The sequence below is a fragment of the Chiloscyllium punctatum genome, chromosome 25 (genome assembly GCF_047496795.1).
Source record: "Chiloscyllium punctatum isolate Juve2018m chromosome 25, sChiPun1.3, whole genome shotgun sequence".
NCBI classification, from domain to species: Eukaryota; Metazoa; Chordata; class Chondrichthyes; order Orectolobiformes; family Hemiscylliidae; genus Chiloscyllium; species Chiloscyllium punctatum.
The window spans coordinates 62,501,602-62,519,141 of NC_092763.1; the positions used below are offsets into that span (position 1 = coordinate 62,501,602).

Below are 17,540 nucleotides of genomic sequence, written 5' to 3' on the forward strand. Positions count from 1 at the left end.
TTGCTGTCATTGCATCAAAATCCTGGAATTCCTTACCTAACAGAACTGAAAACAGTGCCAGCATGATACATGCCGCACTTGTTCATGATGGCAGTTTATCCTCACTATCTCAAAGGAAATTTAAGATGGACAGTAAATGCTTTCCTAGCCACCAATACTCACACCACACAAGCGAATGTAAGAAAGAAACATATTTTGATGTCATTACTATTGTTCCATAACATGTACTTGTCAATATTTCTGTTTAACAGCAGTATCTCTTTAACATGTTTCTGACTGTCATGAGGTTGCTTTCTTCTGTTATCGATAAGTGCGACTACAACTGCGACAATTCATCACTAGGACATCACAATGTGAAATAAAATAATTTCCTTTTTGCAGGGTGACTGGGTTTGGTTGAAGAAGTTTCCTTACGAAGAATATGGAAATATTAAGCCAGGCGCAAGTGCTATGTTTGAAATGGTATGTTTAAGAGGGAAAAAACACAATCTTTTTATGTTCATCCCAATGCAGGTTTGTGATTAGTGAGTTCAGTTTCTGCAAATGGCACTTTTTGATCAGCTGACAAGGGAATACCAAAGGAATGTGGGAACAGGAATGGGCCATTCAACTTTTCAAGCAAGTGCCAAAAACTTAAGGAAAGGACTCCTTTTGATTTGCCTTTTGAGAGATGCCTTAAGTCAATGGAGACAAAGTCTGTATGGTATAGCAGGCCAGCACTATAACTCAAGCCAAAGGTGTGGGCTTACTGTTGGTGATGTTATGAGAATGCTGAACATATTTGCATAAAATTTCTTTCTTCACCATTTTAACAAAGGGTATGTGATAAGCCTTTGTATGATAAACGTTACTTACAGTCATTTATATCTTATGGTCTCATTGTCCAAGTGTCTTTACTTCAGAGACGTTCCGTCCTATTTTACAAAACATTCTCAGAATCCTGTAACATAATTCTTTTCCTTGAATAGAAATTGTAAAGTGCTTTGTAAAGACCAAATGGTATCATCCTCCAAATAGTTCACCTGGAAGAAAAACATCCTCACTACTTCATGTCACAATATCTTGAATCCATTTGTAAGGAACAGGCGCATCATTTGGCTATAGTTGCATAAGGGCCTGAATAACTCTACAGAGGCTGGTATCCTGTCACCAAGTCACCCTCTATTTACACATGCACAGTAGATGGGCTCAGAGCCAATTCATAGAGTGAGGAAAATCCTAATACTCCTGTTTATTGCGTTGTCATAGTCTTACCAGACCATAAGGGCTGCTGTTTCATTAGAGAGAAGTAACTGGTGGTGTTTTAACCTGAGGGCCACTAGACCTCATGTGAAAGAAGAGGTTCAGATGGAGAGGCCTTCATGGTAACCTCAAACCAGTGATGGGAACTGAACCCATGCTGCTGACATCATACTACTCTGTAAACCAGCAAGCCGGCAAGCCAGCCAACTGAGCTAAACCGATTTCTAATATGCCTGTTTATATTTTTCTTTTCTTTTTAAATTTTTTTTTCTTTTTTTATTTAACCCCCACACTACCGCCTAAGTGCGGTAGTGCTTATTTTTTCCCCAGCACCCATGTTGTGTGTGTGCAGGTGTGAGACACAGTGAAAGACACAAGGTGCACGAATCTTTATTCAATTTCCACCACCAGGAAGAAAGGAAACACCCGAGTGGCCAGTAACAATCAGTGCCCTTCACATCAAAGGGCAATGCTGTGTGATCAAACAGTGAAGAGGAGATACTCCTGTTTATTTTATTTTTTTTCTTCTCAGAGTCAGCTCTTAGAGTGAACAGAACCTCTGACACTCCTGTTCATTTATTTTTTTTTTGAAAAACCCCCACACTACTGCCTAACTGCGGTAATACTCCTGTTTATTTATTTTTCTTTTTTTCTTTTTTCTTTACCTCCACACTACCGCCTAACTGCGGTAGTGCTTTTTTTCTTACTCCTGTTTATATCTGTCAGCCAGAACTCCCTGATTGGCCCAGGTTAACAACCCCAATCAGCGAAATCATGCTCAACAAGATTCACCTGGTCAATCACTACAGAACCCCACTCCAGCCCATCAGATATCTCAATGAGATTGAAAAATGTGACTGCAAAAATACATCAATATATTAATACTATTTAGCAATAATTCTAGTACTATGACAGGCATCAAATTCTGACTGTATTTGTGGATAGAATTTATTCCCAAATAATGTATAATTTTATGCAAAGATGTTATGAATTCAAGCACATTAAACTCAGAATACTGTATACACAGGCAGGAAGTGTAAGCATTCAGCCATTTAACCATATTTGTTATCTCTGTGGTTTCAAATTCTGACAAATCTTACTTACAAATCTGTTAGAAACAAAGGGCTGAATCATGTTTTTTTGGCTTTTTATGTCCAGTTTTTTGGAGGCTTTTCACCACTAGGCCTAGTGAATTTTCTCGTTGTCTTACCAAACTTACCGTCATTAACTACCAATCCACATCCCCGCACCTCGTCACAACCCTCATGTCCAATTCCAGCCCCATCTTACCACCTGCCATTCCCAGAGAAACTTGCCACTGCTTGAATATTCTGAAATTTGCCCACATCCCTTTTACCTGTGCCATCTTTACGAGCCCATTGTGCACTTTGTGAAGCTCTGTCAGTTTGGAGCTGTCCTGCACAATTCCTGATATTTGCCTTGGACATGGCAGACAGGGGAAATTGTCACACTTCTTTGTGGGCAGGGTTGTACAGAGTCAGGAATTCCTCTTAGAGTCATAGAGTCACATAGCCATGCAACAAAGAAAAATGGCCTTCGGCCCAGCTCATCCATTCCGATCAGGTATCCAAAACTGAACTAGTCTCATTTGCCTGTATTTGGCCCATCTTCTACTAAACTTTTCCTATCCATGTACCTGTCCAAGTTGCTTTCAAATGGTGTGATTGTACCTGCTTCTACCACTCCCTCTGGCAGTTCATTCCATATTATACAAGTGGAGGCCTTGACACCAGACCATGCCAGCCTGGTCTGAGATTTCTACGTGGGTTAGAGCAGCCTCAGACATCTGGGGGAGTGCCTAGACCATGAGAAGAAAGTCAATAACCTTTTCAAGTTCATCAGCGTAAGTGCCACCATCTTCTCTCCAATATCTCACACTCACTCTTGTCAGTTACTGTACTTATTTCCCGCAAAACCTAATGCACTATCATTCTCACTAATGCCTACCCACTTATTTATTCTCAATTCTAACACTGGTAATCATGCACATCCTCTACATTGCCTATTCACTCACTCAGGATGGAAATTAACAGTTGTGCCACTTGCTTTCATCTCCTGTAATACCTGCCTGTCTCTCATTCTAGGAGGAAAGCAGCCCCCAGTAGGCCAGCAAGACTTAATATGGGCAGTGAGCAATGTTCCCTCTAAGCTTTCAGTATTCTGCACCTGGCGATTGGCTTAGGCATGTTTATTACAATACAGTCTTCGAATTTGGAAGTTGCTGCTGTACATGGGCAGCTTATAAGAAAATTAGAGGGAATACTGGTAGTGAGCTTCCCAACACTCAGCTCCTCACAACTTTTGTGGAAAGCATCCAGAGTCCCACTGCCACAAATGGCAGACTGACCATGTCCAAGGACCTACACTGCTACTGGAGTTTTCCCTTAAATTATTGCCCTGGGATCCCTGATCATAGGTTATCTCCCTTGACCAAACTGAAATTTGCTTACAATTATGACAAGCTTCCTATCTAAGTATCTGTAATAAATTGAATTCAAGAGTCGTGAAGTGATGTTGCAGCTGTACAGGACTTTGGTTAGGCCACAGTTGGAGTACTGTGTGCAGTTCTGGTCGCCTCACTTTAGGAAAGATGTGGAAGCTTTGGAGAGGGTGCAGAGAAGATTTACCAGGATGTTGCCTGGAATGGAAAGTAGGTCGTACGACGATAGGTTGAGAGTTCTCGGCCTTTTCTCGTTGGAACGGCGAAGGATGAGGGGTGACTTGATAGAGGTTTATAAGATGATCAGAGGAATAGATAGAGTAGACAGTCAGAAACTTTTTCCCCGGGTACAACAGAGTGTTACAAGGGGACATAAATTTAAGGTGAAGGGTGGAAGGTATAGGGGAGATGTCAGGGGTGGGTTCTTTACCCAGAGAGTGGTGGGGGCATGGAATGCGCTGCCCGTGGTAGAGTCAGAATCATTGGCGACCTTTAAGTGGCATTTGGATAGGTACATGGATGGGTGCTTAATCTAGGTTAGAAGTTTGGCACAACATCGTGGGCCGAAGGGCCTGTTCTGTGCTGTATTGTTCTATGTTCTATGTTCTATGTTCTAAATGCAATGATAAGACAAAAGTGATATGAGCCTGGTAGCTCTCTCTGAGGGGCCAAAGCACACAAAGGCAAGGCAAAGCAGGGATGCTGTGAGCTACCAGGAGAGTTCAGAGTGAGTGACTAATCTGACACTGAGTGAAAAGTCTGGAGATGCGGCCTGGTGCAGTCCATGAGCTGGGTATATGTTCCTGAGCACACGGTGTCCTTTACAATGATAATTGTCAGTGAGGCATGAGGTGCAACAGAAACATGCAGAAACTCATTGGAAGTGTGCCACGAGGGCTCTTAGAGGCTGGTATATATTGGATGCCAACATCCATGGATGTGGGTACGTGTGAGTATTGCCCTGAGGTGTTGGTATCCAACATGGACGTCCTTTGGTGCAAATGGTGAGATGAAGTGATCAGGTATTCACTCTCATTTTCTTGTTAAAATTTCTCATCATCTATTAGTTGGAGCATTATTTTTGCAGAAGAGGCTTAACAAAAGGATCCAAATGCCTGATTTTCTTATTTGGCAAGGTGATAATTGTGAACACGTACACCAGAAAGATTATTTCATAACACTTCTTATTTATCTAAATCTACTTTTCCTTTGGCACCACCAATTGTTCTGATTTTCATTGACATAGATGAAGGATTTTCGACATGAAAACATAAATGTTTTCCTTGGATTCTTCTTTGACTGTGGGATGCTTGCTATTGTGACTGAGTTCTGTACCCGTGGAAGCCTGCTCGATCTGCTGAGAAATGAAGATGTGAAATTGGACTGGATGTTCAAATCATCACTACTGCTGGATCTGATCAAGGTTGGTTACATTCCTGATATTATTGGCACTTCTGGTCCTGTCAACATTGTGGAGGTTGTTACTGGTCTTGCAGCATTGTCTTACAGCAGAAGAAAGTCAATTTTACATTGCAATAGAGAAATATGCTATTCGTTCTTCCAAATGAATCTTTCACAAAGGGAGTGAAGGAGGGAATGTGTACCAATGCAACTCACAAAGACTGTCAAGCACATTGATGCATTTTGATGCAACTTGCTTAATTACGCCTGAGTATTTTAGCAAATAAATACATAAAGCTCAGATAAAGAAAGACTTGTATTTCTACTTATAGTACCTGCCAAGTACAAAAGATTTTGTGCAGTATTTTACAGCAAATGAAGTACTTTTTGAAGTGTAGCTGTTTTTTATTCAATCATTGGTTGTGGATGATGCTGGCAGGATCAGAATGTATTGCCCATCCCTGTCACTGATGTAAGAACATAGGAAATAGCAGCTGGGGTGGGCCATTGTCTCCCCCAAATCTGCCTTGCCATTCTATAAAATCATGGTTAGTCTGCCTAGGCCTCTAAAACGATTTTGTGCCAACCCCTCATAGCCCTCTTATCCTTGATATTTCAAAATCCAGTTTTCTCTCCTTTTAACACTTTCAGTGATATCATGTTTACAACTCCCTGGGGTACAGAATTTCAAACATTCACTACCCTCTGAGAGAAAAATTTCCTATGCACCTTGGTTTTAAGTAGTTGTCCCTTTATTTGGTAACTAAATCCTGTACTTTGAGACTCCCCCAGTCATGAAAACATCTTCTCAAATTCTCCCATATCAAGCTTCCTCAGAAATGTATATATTTCAATAAGATCACCTCTCATTCATTGAAATTGTAATGAATAATGATCAAAGCAAAGTGAATCAGCCAAGTAAATCTCTTTCAAACTACCTTCAATGCCAGCCTTAAACATGAGGACCACAACTGTGTACAATACTCCAGGTGCAACTCTACCAACACCCTGGACAGTTGTAACAAGACTTCTCTATTTCTAAACTTTACCTCCCTAGCCACAAAGGCCACTATCCCATTTGCCTTCTGAATTACTTGGTGCATCTGCATGCTACCATTCTGCTTCTCATGCACTATTACGGAGTCTCTCTCTATTTAAATATTAGTCTGCCTTTTGTTTCTTGCTACCAAACTCTTTCCTATGTAACATGCTTTCCTATGTAAAACTCCTTCTGCAAAGTGTTTGCCCACTCGCTCAACCTACCTTTATCCCCTTGCAGATTTCATATGTTTTGATCACCGGGCAATGATACAGATGTTGCAAATCACTTTGCTTGTTAGACAGGAGGAAAATAAGTCAGAGCTCCTACTCCTGATCCTGTCTAATGATGCCTTGTGGAAATACTTATGGCTGTGACCACTTCGCAAAGAAAGGATCAGGTTTGGCTGCAGTGCCTGTGTGGGGTATTTTACCTGTTGTGAATAAAAATGATTCTTAATATTATGGAGCAGACCAAACCCCCTCAAAGTATTTTGAGGATGGATTATTTCCTAACTTTTTTTATTTTAAAATTAAATGTTAGGTGTTGCATTTCAAATGCAGCTCGATTGGGCGAACTATTGGAATTAAAGCAAAACACACTTTATTGTTCCACTATAGTTAAAATACAACAAAAGATAGAAGAAATTAGAATAACTGAACTCTACTGGAAAACTTAACAGAATAATAGGTACAGTAACTAGTACTAATTAATTGTTCCAAAATAGTAACATCCCATAAACATACCCCTTGGCAAAAGACAAATTCAGAAAACAGGTTGTCTTGCATGCAATTCCAATAGCTGGAAGAAAACCCCTGGACTGGAATTTTGGGAGACAGAGAGAGAGAGGACAAAAATAGCTTCCACTTTGTCAAGACCTCAAGAGGAACTCCTGAAAGCTAAAACTAACATTCCTGGTGCTGTGAGAACTTGATCACACCCATTCAGGCTGCTTCTATTGTTCCAACTTTAAAAGAGAACCCAAGGCCACACAAGCTGATTAATTTAGTGGCTCTGGTAGACTGTTCATCTCCTCTGCCTTAAAACCTCTCTTCAAAAAATAAACAGGTTAAAATACACCTCTGAAAGCCATAGTATCATCACATTTATTTTGTTCTTCTATAAAGCATTACTTCTCTGGAAGAAACCTCAGAATATGTGGTAGTATTGAAGTACTTTATTATTTAGCTGGAGATGTAAAGGGATGCCATCCTTGTCAATGTAAATCCAATTTCCACCCAAACGTTATAAAGCACCATGTTCCCCAATTAGTGTGATGTTACATAGAATATATAACCGTTTGTGGACTGTTTGTTATAAAAGTAAGAATGCTCTTCGTGTTATTCAGTCTGGAAATGGACAATTGGTTAATTTTTCAATAACTTACTATTACAGGGCATGAGGTATCTACACCACCGAGAATATGTACATGGAAACCTCAAGTCAAGGAATTGTGTTGTAGATGGACGCTTTGTCCTAAAGGTGACGGACTATGGATATATTGAAGTGGCCAAAGCCCAGAACATTCCATTGATGGAACCTCCAGCAGAAGGTAAAAACAGGCACTTCAGGTTAATATAATACTTCTCATCTTGATGCATATTAGACTTTTATACACAAGTCATGTCGACTTTTCCTATTGAGCAGAGTTAATCTGCTGCTGCCTTTTCTTTTGGTGTAGTGTCTGTCATGTAATCAAGTATTTTGAGGCTTGAAATAATACCCCGTGAAGATTCCTTAACATATTGTTTCTTCTTTCACTCTTTCAGTAGAAGCATCAGATTGACATTCAATTGACTTAAATTAAAAGGGTTTGTGCATATCTGAAATAACATCGCACAAAACATTCAGTGTCCAAATGCTAATCCTCACAAAATACCATTTTAAAGCCTTTTGCCTTACAGGTCTTTGGATTGCAGAAGTACACTGTGGAAGTTTCAAAAGAATTACTTCTGCTATTTTATTTCAGAAATTTCAATGCTGACCTTTTACCATAAATAGAGACAGTAAATTAAAGTGAAGTAAGGCTTTGTGGATTGTGGCATCAATCTGCTGGCTCAGCCAAATAGCTACTCTTCATAAAAGAGTCTGTCTAACCAAAACTTTGGGAGGCTGTCAAAGTCAAGTCAGTTATGTTCTTATCCAAGATCCACATTATCTGTCACGTCTTTTTAAACACAAGTTCCTGACAAGTCTGATAGCTTCCTCATCTATTTCCCTATTATTTCTTTATGCCATGCTATTGTTTAATGTGGTTCTGCACAAATTGAAAATACTTAGCAATTTTTTTTTGCATTAAGCCTTTTAAAGAAACCCCTATCCATTATGCAGCTTACAATACACCACACAAGCCAGGTTACAATGCATGTTTACTGCCCACTATAAAGTAATGGTGACAAAGAATGTATTCATATGGTTTTGTGGTTAGCAGGGACAAATTTTCACATGTTGCCTCAAGATAGAAAGACACTGAAAATTGGCTATAAATGAGCAAACAACTAAACTCAATAAAACTAATGGCAGTTTTTTTAAAATGAAAATCATTTCCATTGAGGCTATACTTTGTTGAGTAAAAGCATTAGTCATAATAGTGAAGTGCTGTAATGGAAAATAATGACACAATGCACATGTTGTCAAAACAAATGACTATGCCCAACATAAAAATGCATTATTTATTTGTTAATCATGCACCTAAAACATATAAAAACTAATGTACTTGACAGGTGAATGTAGTAATTTGTTTTGGCAACATATACTCTGAGTAATTACTTTCTTTTAAAGCATTTGACTATGTGCTATTATGGGGAATGTTTGGTTGAGGGTCAGGGTGATAATGCTTCTATATATGTGAATACATATTCCCACTGATGACAGAAGTGCGATAAATATTTAACTGAAGCTCACACCTACTTATATCTGATGTTTTGTATATGACAAATATAGTCAGTGTGGAAGACGAGTGAAGAAATCATCCTCTGTACACAAAAGTGCTTTTCACTTTGGCCCAATTAATACTTCACGTGCTGGGTTTAATTCTATATTTGTTCAAATTATTTTGGCCTCCGTGCCTCTTTTGCAGGCTCTTACCAAACTCAGTCTCTCAAATTGAAAACTATAAAAGACAACAGTGAAAGAATTAATGAAGCAAAGCTAAAAACAGGAAACAGAAATGGGAGACTTAATAAGAATCGATAACTCCTGAAATATAAGGCAAAGATTGATATGAGTGCAAAGCAAATTCACAGAACAGAAGCAGGCCTAATAATCTTTCAAGTCCTTTCACTGATCAAGGATCCATCTATCCACCCACTCAACAGTTTTTTTTCAATCAAATCCCCTTGTAAAGCACACTTTGGACACTTTTTGTATTGTGTACTTTAATGATTATCACATGTCAGTGACTTCATGTGTTTAAAAGACTTTGCATAAAAATGTTCTGCTTTATTTCTTGTGTGTATAACTTTGTAAGTTTTGTAATTAATTATTGTTCAGGCAAAGTTGTTTTCTACTCCAGTAATTTGAAATAAACAATATAATTAATACAGAGAAGCAGAAATGTAGAACAGATTTCTCCTCTCCCTGTTGTATGAGTAATGATGAGAAAGTTGGGAAAATATTGAGAATGAAAATATTAATTTGTCAACATCGAGAGCTTTTTCTCAATTTTTTACCCTTAAGACCTAAATGGCGACCTCAGAATCTCACCATTAAGCAGCAAACACTGTATTTCAAAGTATATGCACCTCATGAAAGCCTAACTGGCCTTATTTATAAGCCATTTCCAAATCTCCTCTCTACTGAGTAACTCTACTGAGCAGCAATTCTCAACATGTACATCAGAATTAACACCTGGTGGCTGTAGCTTGCCAAATGTCCTGGTCATCATGAAACTGCTTTTTCAGGACAATGTCACTGCCTGCTCCATGAGCCCCATTCTCCTCAATCTTTCATCCACAAATTACAATATCACCAATCCATCAGCCTCAACACATCATCATATTTACTCTTGAAATAACTCTCACACCACTTCAGCACTTCAACATTTTACTTTAGAGCTCAAGGACAGTAATAACTTGCCTGCTTCTGGCAAGTTGCTTTGCCTGCAGGGACAGTCATGCATCTCATGCACCTACACAGAGTAGTGTTTCGCTCATATGACCACAGGGATCTCATGAGTGCATGGGAGAGACAATGGCCTAGTGGTGTTATCACCAGACTGTTAATGTTCAGAAAATCAGCTAATGTTCCGGGGATCCTGGTTCGAAACTCACCACATCAAATAGTAGCATTTGAATTCGTGGAAAAATAAATGTATTCGAGTTAAGAATCTATTGATGATCATGAAGCCATTGTTGAGGGCAAAAAAAAAGCCCACCTAGCTCACTGATGCCTTTCAGAGAAGGAAATCTGCCATCCTCACCTGGGCTGGCCTATATGTGACTCCAGATCCACAGCAATGTGGTTGACCCTCAGCTGTCCTCTAAGATGGCCTACTGAACCACTCAGCTGTATGAACTGCTATGGCATTTCAACAAAGAAATGAAGCCAGGTGGACTCCCTGAGATTGACCCAGGCTCCAGAAAAGGTAACAGCAGAACAGCCCTGTTGACCCTGCAAAGTTCTACTTACTAACATCTGGGGAGAGCTGTCTCACAGACTAGTCAAGCAAAAGCCATCGCAGAATCAATTACCCAGATGCCACCATCACTATTCCTGGATATATCCTGTCCCATCAGTAAGACAGACCAAGCAGTGGTGTTGGTACAGCGATATACAGTCAGTTTTTAGTTACTAGCTCCAGAACCTTAGGCTGTTTATTTTCATGCATGGGGAGAAGCAAGACGTTTGTGACATTTGGGGACTCTAAACAGTCAATCAGTTCGGTAGGGGATGCTGTGCAGCACCATGCTATGACAATGTCACACCTGCAACATGTGCCAACAAGCATACAACATGTGCTTCAAGCAATTGGCCATGTGTGAAAGTCAAAAGGATGCAATGAAGACTGGCTACAGTCAATCTGGGGATACTACTCAAATCAGTCAAGGGGCCTGCCTTATTGCAATCCACAGCATTGACCATGATCAGCAGACACTTGGTCATACCAGAGTTTGGGGATCTTTGGTCCTTGCAGCCTGCTGATTGGGTTATGGTCAGCCCTGCAGGGGTGTTGTTGAGACATCAATCCAGGATTTGGGCCAATCTTTTCCTCAATGAGACAAAGGGAGGGTTTGAGTCTAATTAAGTGAATATAAAAGCATGTCGTAGTAATGCTTTCAGGTGAGATATTGCGTAGGAAGCACAGAGGGGAGGAAAGCTTTGAAGTTTTGGAGGTTGAGGTGGAGTGCACAAAATGCATACAATAGTGTGGATTGCAGTCCATGACCCTTGGCAAGATGCATGTGCAATGACAGATTTACTCTGAGTGGAGCCCCTGTATGTGCAGGTAGCAGAGCGAAGATGGTGGAAATTACCCTTAAAGAGTACTTAGACCTTCTTCGTGCACCACTGGGAATCCTGCTTCAACTGAGACAGTGCACTGATCTGGTAATTTGTGTCAAGGTGGGCTTGGGCTGGTGGTGTGACGTCTTTTGGTAGTCACCTGGAAAAGGACTATCTTCCTCACCAACATCCAATCAACCAACACCTCTCTGTCCCTGTCTGCAATACGGGAGCAAATGTTTCTTGCCTTTGGGTCAAATGTTGAATATTTTAGGTCAAGAATTGCAAGTGAGGACTGGTACCTGGTTTGCAGTGTCTGTGGCTGAGTAGAGAACATGGCACCCCGTGGTGTGAAAGCTAGAAGGTACCAGCAATGGTGAGCATAGCTGCATCTCTGCTCACATGGTTCCCCAAGAACAGTCTCCAAGAAGATAGTTACATGGCTTATGAGGTGAAGATCGGAAGATGCCTGACGAATGTTGAACTGAGCACCACAATCCTCATTTACCAAAACATTTCATTGGAAAATGGAAAAAATCACTCTTAACGATAAAAACAAAAGCTCACCTAATTTGAATTAGGAGTAGACAGTGTTTTCACTCTTCACAATAATAAGCAACTTAGCTGAACAAACTTAATAAATTTCCCCAATAAACTTAAAAAATTCACTGAAGTCAAGCCAGTGTCTCCCATATTATGCTTATCATGGACTGGTTGGACCAAAGGGTCTGTTTCCAAGCTGTATGACTATGAGAACAAGCCTAATAACGTAAATTCTGAACAGCTGGAAACATCTCCTTAATTGGTTTTGCATCCTTTTAAGGCAATACCACCCTTGCTGTGACTGAGTGAACAAAGCTGCACATGTGATAGTCCGTTTTGATTTGTAAAAATATGTTTGACACTTCGATCTTGCACTTCTGAAATAATAAATTTTAATTTTATTGCAGAATTCCTTTGGACTGCTCCTGAGATACTACGGAAGCCTAATCCTTTAATGAATGGTACCTTCAAGGGCGACATTTATAGTTTCGCAATCATAATGCAAGAGGTGGTAATACGAGGTCCACCGTACTGCATGTTTGATCTCTCTGCAGAAGGTAAGAGGGTTTCTTGTGTGAAAGTAAAGTATAGACTTCCCAAAGTCTTAATTGATAAATGTACTGCGCATAATAGAAATGAGATATGAAGGAACTATCTTAATCCTAGGACTCTTCTCAGTCAGGTAGTGGCTTGATGCTGCAATGGGTCTTAACTCTTCCAAAAAGGTATTAAAATCTGCCAAAGTTCTCACTCCTAACTCTTACCCATTGACCAGACCTAAACAGTATTTGTGTGTGATCTCTGCTGTGGATGAATTAAGATCAGCTTCATATTTACAATATTTAAATAGTCTTTCAATTTTAGAATGACAAATGCACTTGACTGAGACAAGGGAGGGAAAGCAAAATGGAACAAAAATAGAAAATATTGAAAGCATTGCAGATTGCTGAATCATGGATTGGTGCATGGCACTTTTATTTCAAAGTCAGAAGGTGCTTGATTCACAATGCATTGAGAAGATTTGGGCACAATCTTGGCTGACTGCCCAGGGTAGTAGAGTAGGAAAACTGCACAGTCAGAGATGCTACCTTGAGGTTAAGACATTAAACCAACATGTGCCTAAAGATTACCCAGCATTATTGGGAAGAAGAGCAGGGGAATTGTCCTGTTTAATATTTATCCTTTAATCATTAGTCCAAATCAAGTCATTATCACATTCTGTTTGTTGGAATTTGCTGCCACTTTTCCTCCATTTAAGTATTACTTAATTGATTACGATATGCTTTAGTGTGGTGCTGGAAAAGCACAGCAGGTCAGGCAGCATCTGAGGAGCAGGAGAATCGACATTTCAGGCATAAGCCCTTCATTTAAACTTGTTCATATGTGTGATTCTCCCCTCTTCTCGACTGAAGACATTGACTTATCCTGAGTTTAGTTTTACAGGATCCAAAGGGAAAAAAGACATTGCAAATGTTAGATTCTTGATATAAAACTCCTGAAAATACAGGTCTGTCCATAAAGACAAAAAGGGAGGCTCACTGTTCAAATGTAACTTTGGTCAGAACTGAATGCTGAAAAATAATTACATAATTACTTCAGTAGTATTGGGCTTATGCCCAAAACGTTGATTCTCCTGTTCCTCAGATGCTGCCTGACCTGCTGTGCTTTTCCAGCACTACACTCTGGACTCTGATCTCCAGCATCTGCAGTCCTCACTTTCTCCTATGATGTGCTTTAAAATGTCCTGAAGTTGTGAAAGGCACTAGACAAATGCAAGTCTTTCTTCCCACTTAAAAATGCAAAATCAAGAAATGTCCAGTTGAGCCTCTAACCCAGGATAAAGCGTTCTTTGTTTCTAATACTTCTAAAGTACGTAATTATTTTTCAGCATTCAGTTCTGACCAAAGTTACATTTGAACAGTGAGCCTCCCTTTTCTCTTTAAGGACAGACCTGTAATTTCAAGGGGTTTCTTATCAGGAATCTAGCATTTGCAATTTTTTTTCCTTTGGATTCTGTAAAACTAAACTCAGGATGAGTCAATGTCTTCAGTCGAGAAGAGGGGAGAATCATATATATGAGCAAATTTAAAAGAAGAAATAATTAGCAAATTTTGTTAAAATTATATTAACTATCTATAACTATTCTTTTCCAGAAATTATTGAGAATGTAAAAAAGCCCCCCACTTTGCTCAGGCCTATTATTACCCAAGACCATGCTCCCATGGAATGTATCCAGCTAATGAGGCAATGCTGGAATGAAATACCTGAAAGAAGACCATCCTTTGATGAAGTCTTTGATAATGTAAGATTTTACCAATTTACCTAATCATATTTTCTGTCTCATTAGCTAACTAATCGCAACCGTAGAATCTAGCTTCATGCCCTCACCTCTTTGGATGCTAATCACAATCTGTTCATGTCATCTACATACTTGTATCTGTTTTCACTTGCGCAGTTCAGGAATATCAACAAAGGTAGAAAAACCAATATTATTGACTCTATGCTGAGAATGCTTGAACAATATTCCAGTAATTTGGAAGATCTCATAAGAGAACGAACTGAAGAGTTAGAAATAGAAAAGCAGAAAACAGAGAAACTTCTGACACAGATGTTACCTCCGTGAGTATGATATTAAATCATGTTTATTTTTCATATTACTATGTATTAACCCCAAATCTTGACAGAGATTTCTATACTTATTTCACCCTGTCTATTTTACCTGTAAAATGTTTATAAGTGGCAGAAGTAAATTCACATTATGATGTGGACAATTCTGATTTTACATCTGAAGACTATGCTGGATGAACTGTTCCCACAAGGTGTAGAGCTGTGCAATTGACTTCAGGATACCTGGGTAATAGAGAAGAGAAAATTTTACAAGGTTCTCACATTTGATGATGATTCATTGAATCCCGTTGATGGGGACATGTTTATGGATGTTGGGGAAGGAAGGAATAGGAATAAATGTCATTGGTTCTCATGTTTGATTAACCTACCAGCCTTCACTATCTCGATTCACTCATTTTAAATGTCCACTTATTGTGTGGAGGTGAATTTATCCATGACTTAAATACAACAAGGTGTAGCAAATAAAGAGATACACACTGGTGACCACAAGGTGCTTTTCCAGGTGTTCAGCAAAGGCACATTGTTTGGCCAAAATATAGGAAGCAGCACTGCAGCTAGCTATGCTACACAAGACCAGAGTATAAAATGTTCCACTTCTGAGACATTACTCAAAGATTCAGACACAAAAATTATGACAAAAATGGAGCGAATACTCAGCATTCAAATTAAACACTCATGTCTTTACCAGATTTACTGAGAATTTACAGATTTACATAAGCAATAAATATCCCTGGTAATCACAAAGACATTAGTTATACATATAGGATTTGACACTCCCCACCAGTGGCTTGGATGATATAAAGGTACTGAAAATCCATTGGGAGACTTTTTGTCACCTATCTACCCAGCCAGAATTTGTCTAAAAGTTTACAGGAGATGGAGGAAGCCCCACCAATTGGTCTTGGGTTACTGAGCCTTGTTATGAAGATGTGGGTGTACTGTACCTTTAAGAAAGTTAAAAGCTAGTAGAACTACCTGACAGCACCAAGTGTTCTCAATAAGGTACAATGCAGCATGTGGTCCAGCAGTTAGGGTAGCTGGTTGTCTGGAGACAAAAACAGATTCGAATTAGGCCAATCAGTTTAAATTATACAACCCTCCCCCCAAAATAAACCAAGCTCCAATCCAGTTTGAATTGAGTATATTGACAATTTTAAAAGCCAATGCACAATCTAATGCTTTGGGTGTATAAGACCAGGGAAAATTGAACAATTGAGAGGCTAACTGCCACACCACCAGCATGTAAAGACTGCCTGAAAAATAGCTCTCTTAAAGGTACTTTATTGATCAGTAACCTGTGAAGCAGAATCTCCAAGAAGAAGAAAAGAAGACAGGAATACAGAGAAAACTGAAAGCTGCCTGGTTTTGAGATAAGAAGTTTTGTTTTGTAATTCTTAATAGGGATTTTTATCAGACCACTACTGTAGAGGGGAAAGTAAAAGATAGGTTAGAGGAAGGAATTGCAAATAGTTGTTAGTTAATTATTCTTTGTTATACTTTAAGAAATAAAGTTGTTAAGTTTTACTTTAAATAGGTCTTGGCCTCTCAAATTTTTACAGACTACTGCATGGGACAATTTTTTTCTATGTTACTGGTTTAAATTGAGCAGGTGGGTTTACCCCGTGTTATAACAGCCTTGTAAGTGGTCAATTGAGTGAGATGGTATCAGCAGTGGTGGTAGTGGTGGGGCAGTGGTTATGTCACGAGGCTATCAGTCTAGAACCCCAAGGCTATTGTTCTGGGCAAAGGTGAGGACTGCAGAAGCTGGAGATTAGAGTCAAGATTAGAGTGGTGCTGGAAAAGCACAGCAGGTCAGGCGGCATCCGAGGAGCAGGAAAATCAACAATTCGGGCAGGAGCCCTTCATCGGGAATGTTCTGGGGACATGGGCTCAAATCCCACCATGGCAGATATCGAATTTATTTTTTTAAACAATAAAAATTTAGTGAGCCTTATTGTGCCGATTTAACCATTGCTGATTGTTGCAAAACTCGACTCAGTTAATGGAGGACTTTGAACTTTGGACATACATAGTTCACAAAAGGTGCTACATATATAAAACTGTATCTTACATTAGTCAGATCTAATTTTCAAAAGGAAACTGGGAAATATAACTTGTGCACTTTAGACATATCAGGAGAATGGAGAGTTAAGTTACTTTTTTGTAAATATCCTGGTACACATAGAAGCAAAGGTGGCCTTTGGGAGAGGCCAAATGCCCTTTGGAATTATTAAACATAGGTATGACTGAGTGTAATAGTACATAAACTCAATGGAGCTGCCAAGCCATCGATAAAAGCTATCAAGTAAACTGTGAAGCTGTCAAGAAACCTAAATCGCCTGGAATTTGCATTTCAACACTCGTCTCAAACAATGCAGACAGTTTATGAAGAAGTGTCTGCAGTGTTTGAGAAAAGTGTTCAAAAAGTCACTGCTTTCTATTTCAGTCTGTATATTGACATAATCTGAGGTCCTTCATTAGGCTGCATGGCTGATTTTACAACCTATCATTATCACAGTGGGATGTCTGTTGTTCACATTTTGATTAGCAGCTCCAAGTGCTTGTAAGGCTAAGATTATGAATGTTTGTTTTTAAAAGGGGTTATGTAACTGAAAGAAGGTAGATATAGTGAATGGGTGTTAATCAATGAGCATTTTGTGAATAGTAAGTTCATCAATAGACACTTAAATACATTATCATATTTCATTTTGGCATGGATCGGTTCCAAGATTAGCCCGTAGTGAATAATGGGTGATTTGGGATGGAGGACAAAGAATGCTAAGT

General features: G+C 39.3%; 1 protein-coding gene across 3 annotated transcripts in view; it reads left to right on the forward strand.

The window, feature by feature from the left end:
- The window catches only part of LOC140495997 (retinal guanylyl cyclase 2-like), a 50,108-nt gene that overhangs the window by 19,559 nt on the left and 13,009 nt on the right, over positions 1-17,540 (forward strand). For all 3 annotated transcript variants that reach the window (XM_072595401.1, XM_072595402.1, XM_072595400.1), the window contains exons 8-13: positions 382-462; positions 4,950-5,126; positions 7,539-7,695; positions 12,536-12,685; positions 14,282-14,430; positions 14,584-14,747. In XM_072595401.1, the coding sequence (XP_072451502.1) occupies positions 382-462; positions 4,950-5,126; positions 7,539-7,695; positions 12,536-12,685; positions 14,282-14,430; positions 14,584-14,747 (878 nt within the window). The remainder of the gene's footprint in view (positions 1-381; positions 463-4,949; positions 5,127-7,538; positions 7,696-12,535; positions 12,686-14,281; positions 14,431-14,583; positions 14,748-17,540) is intronic.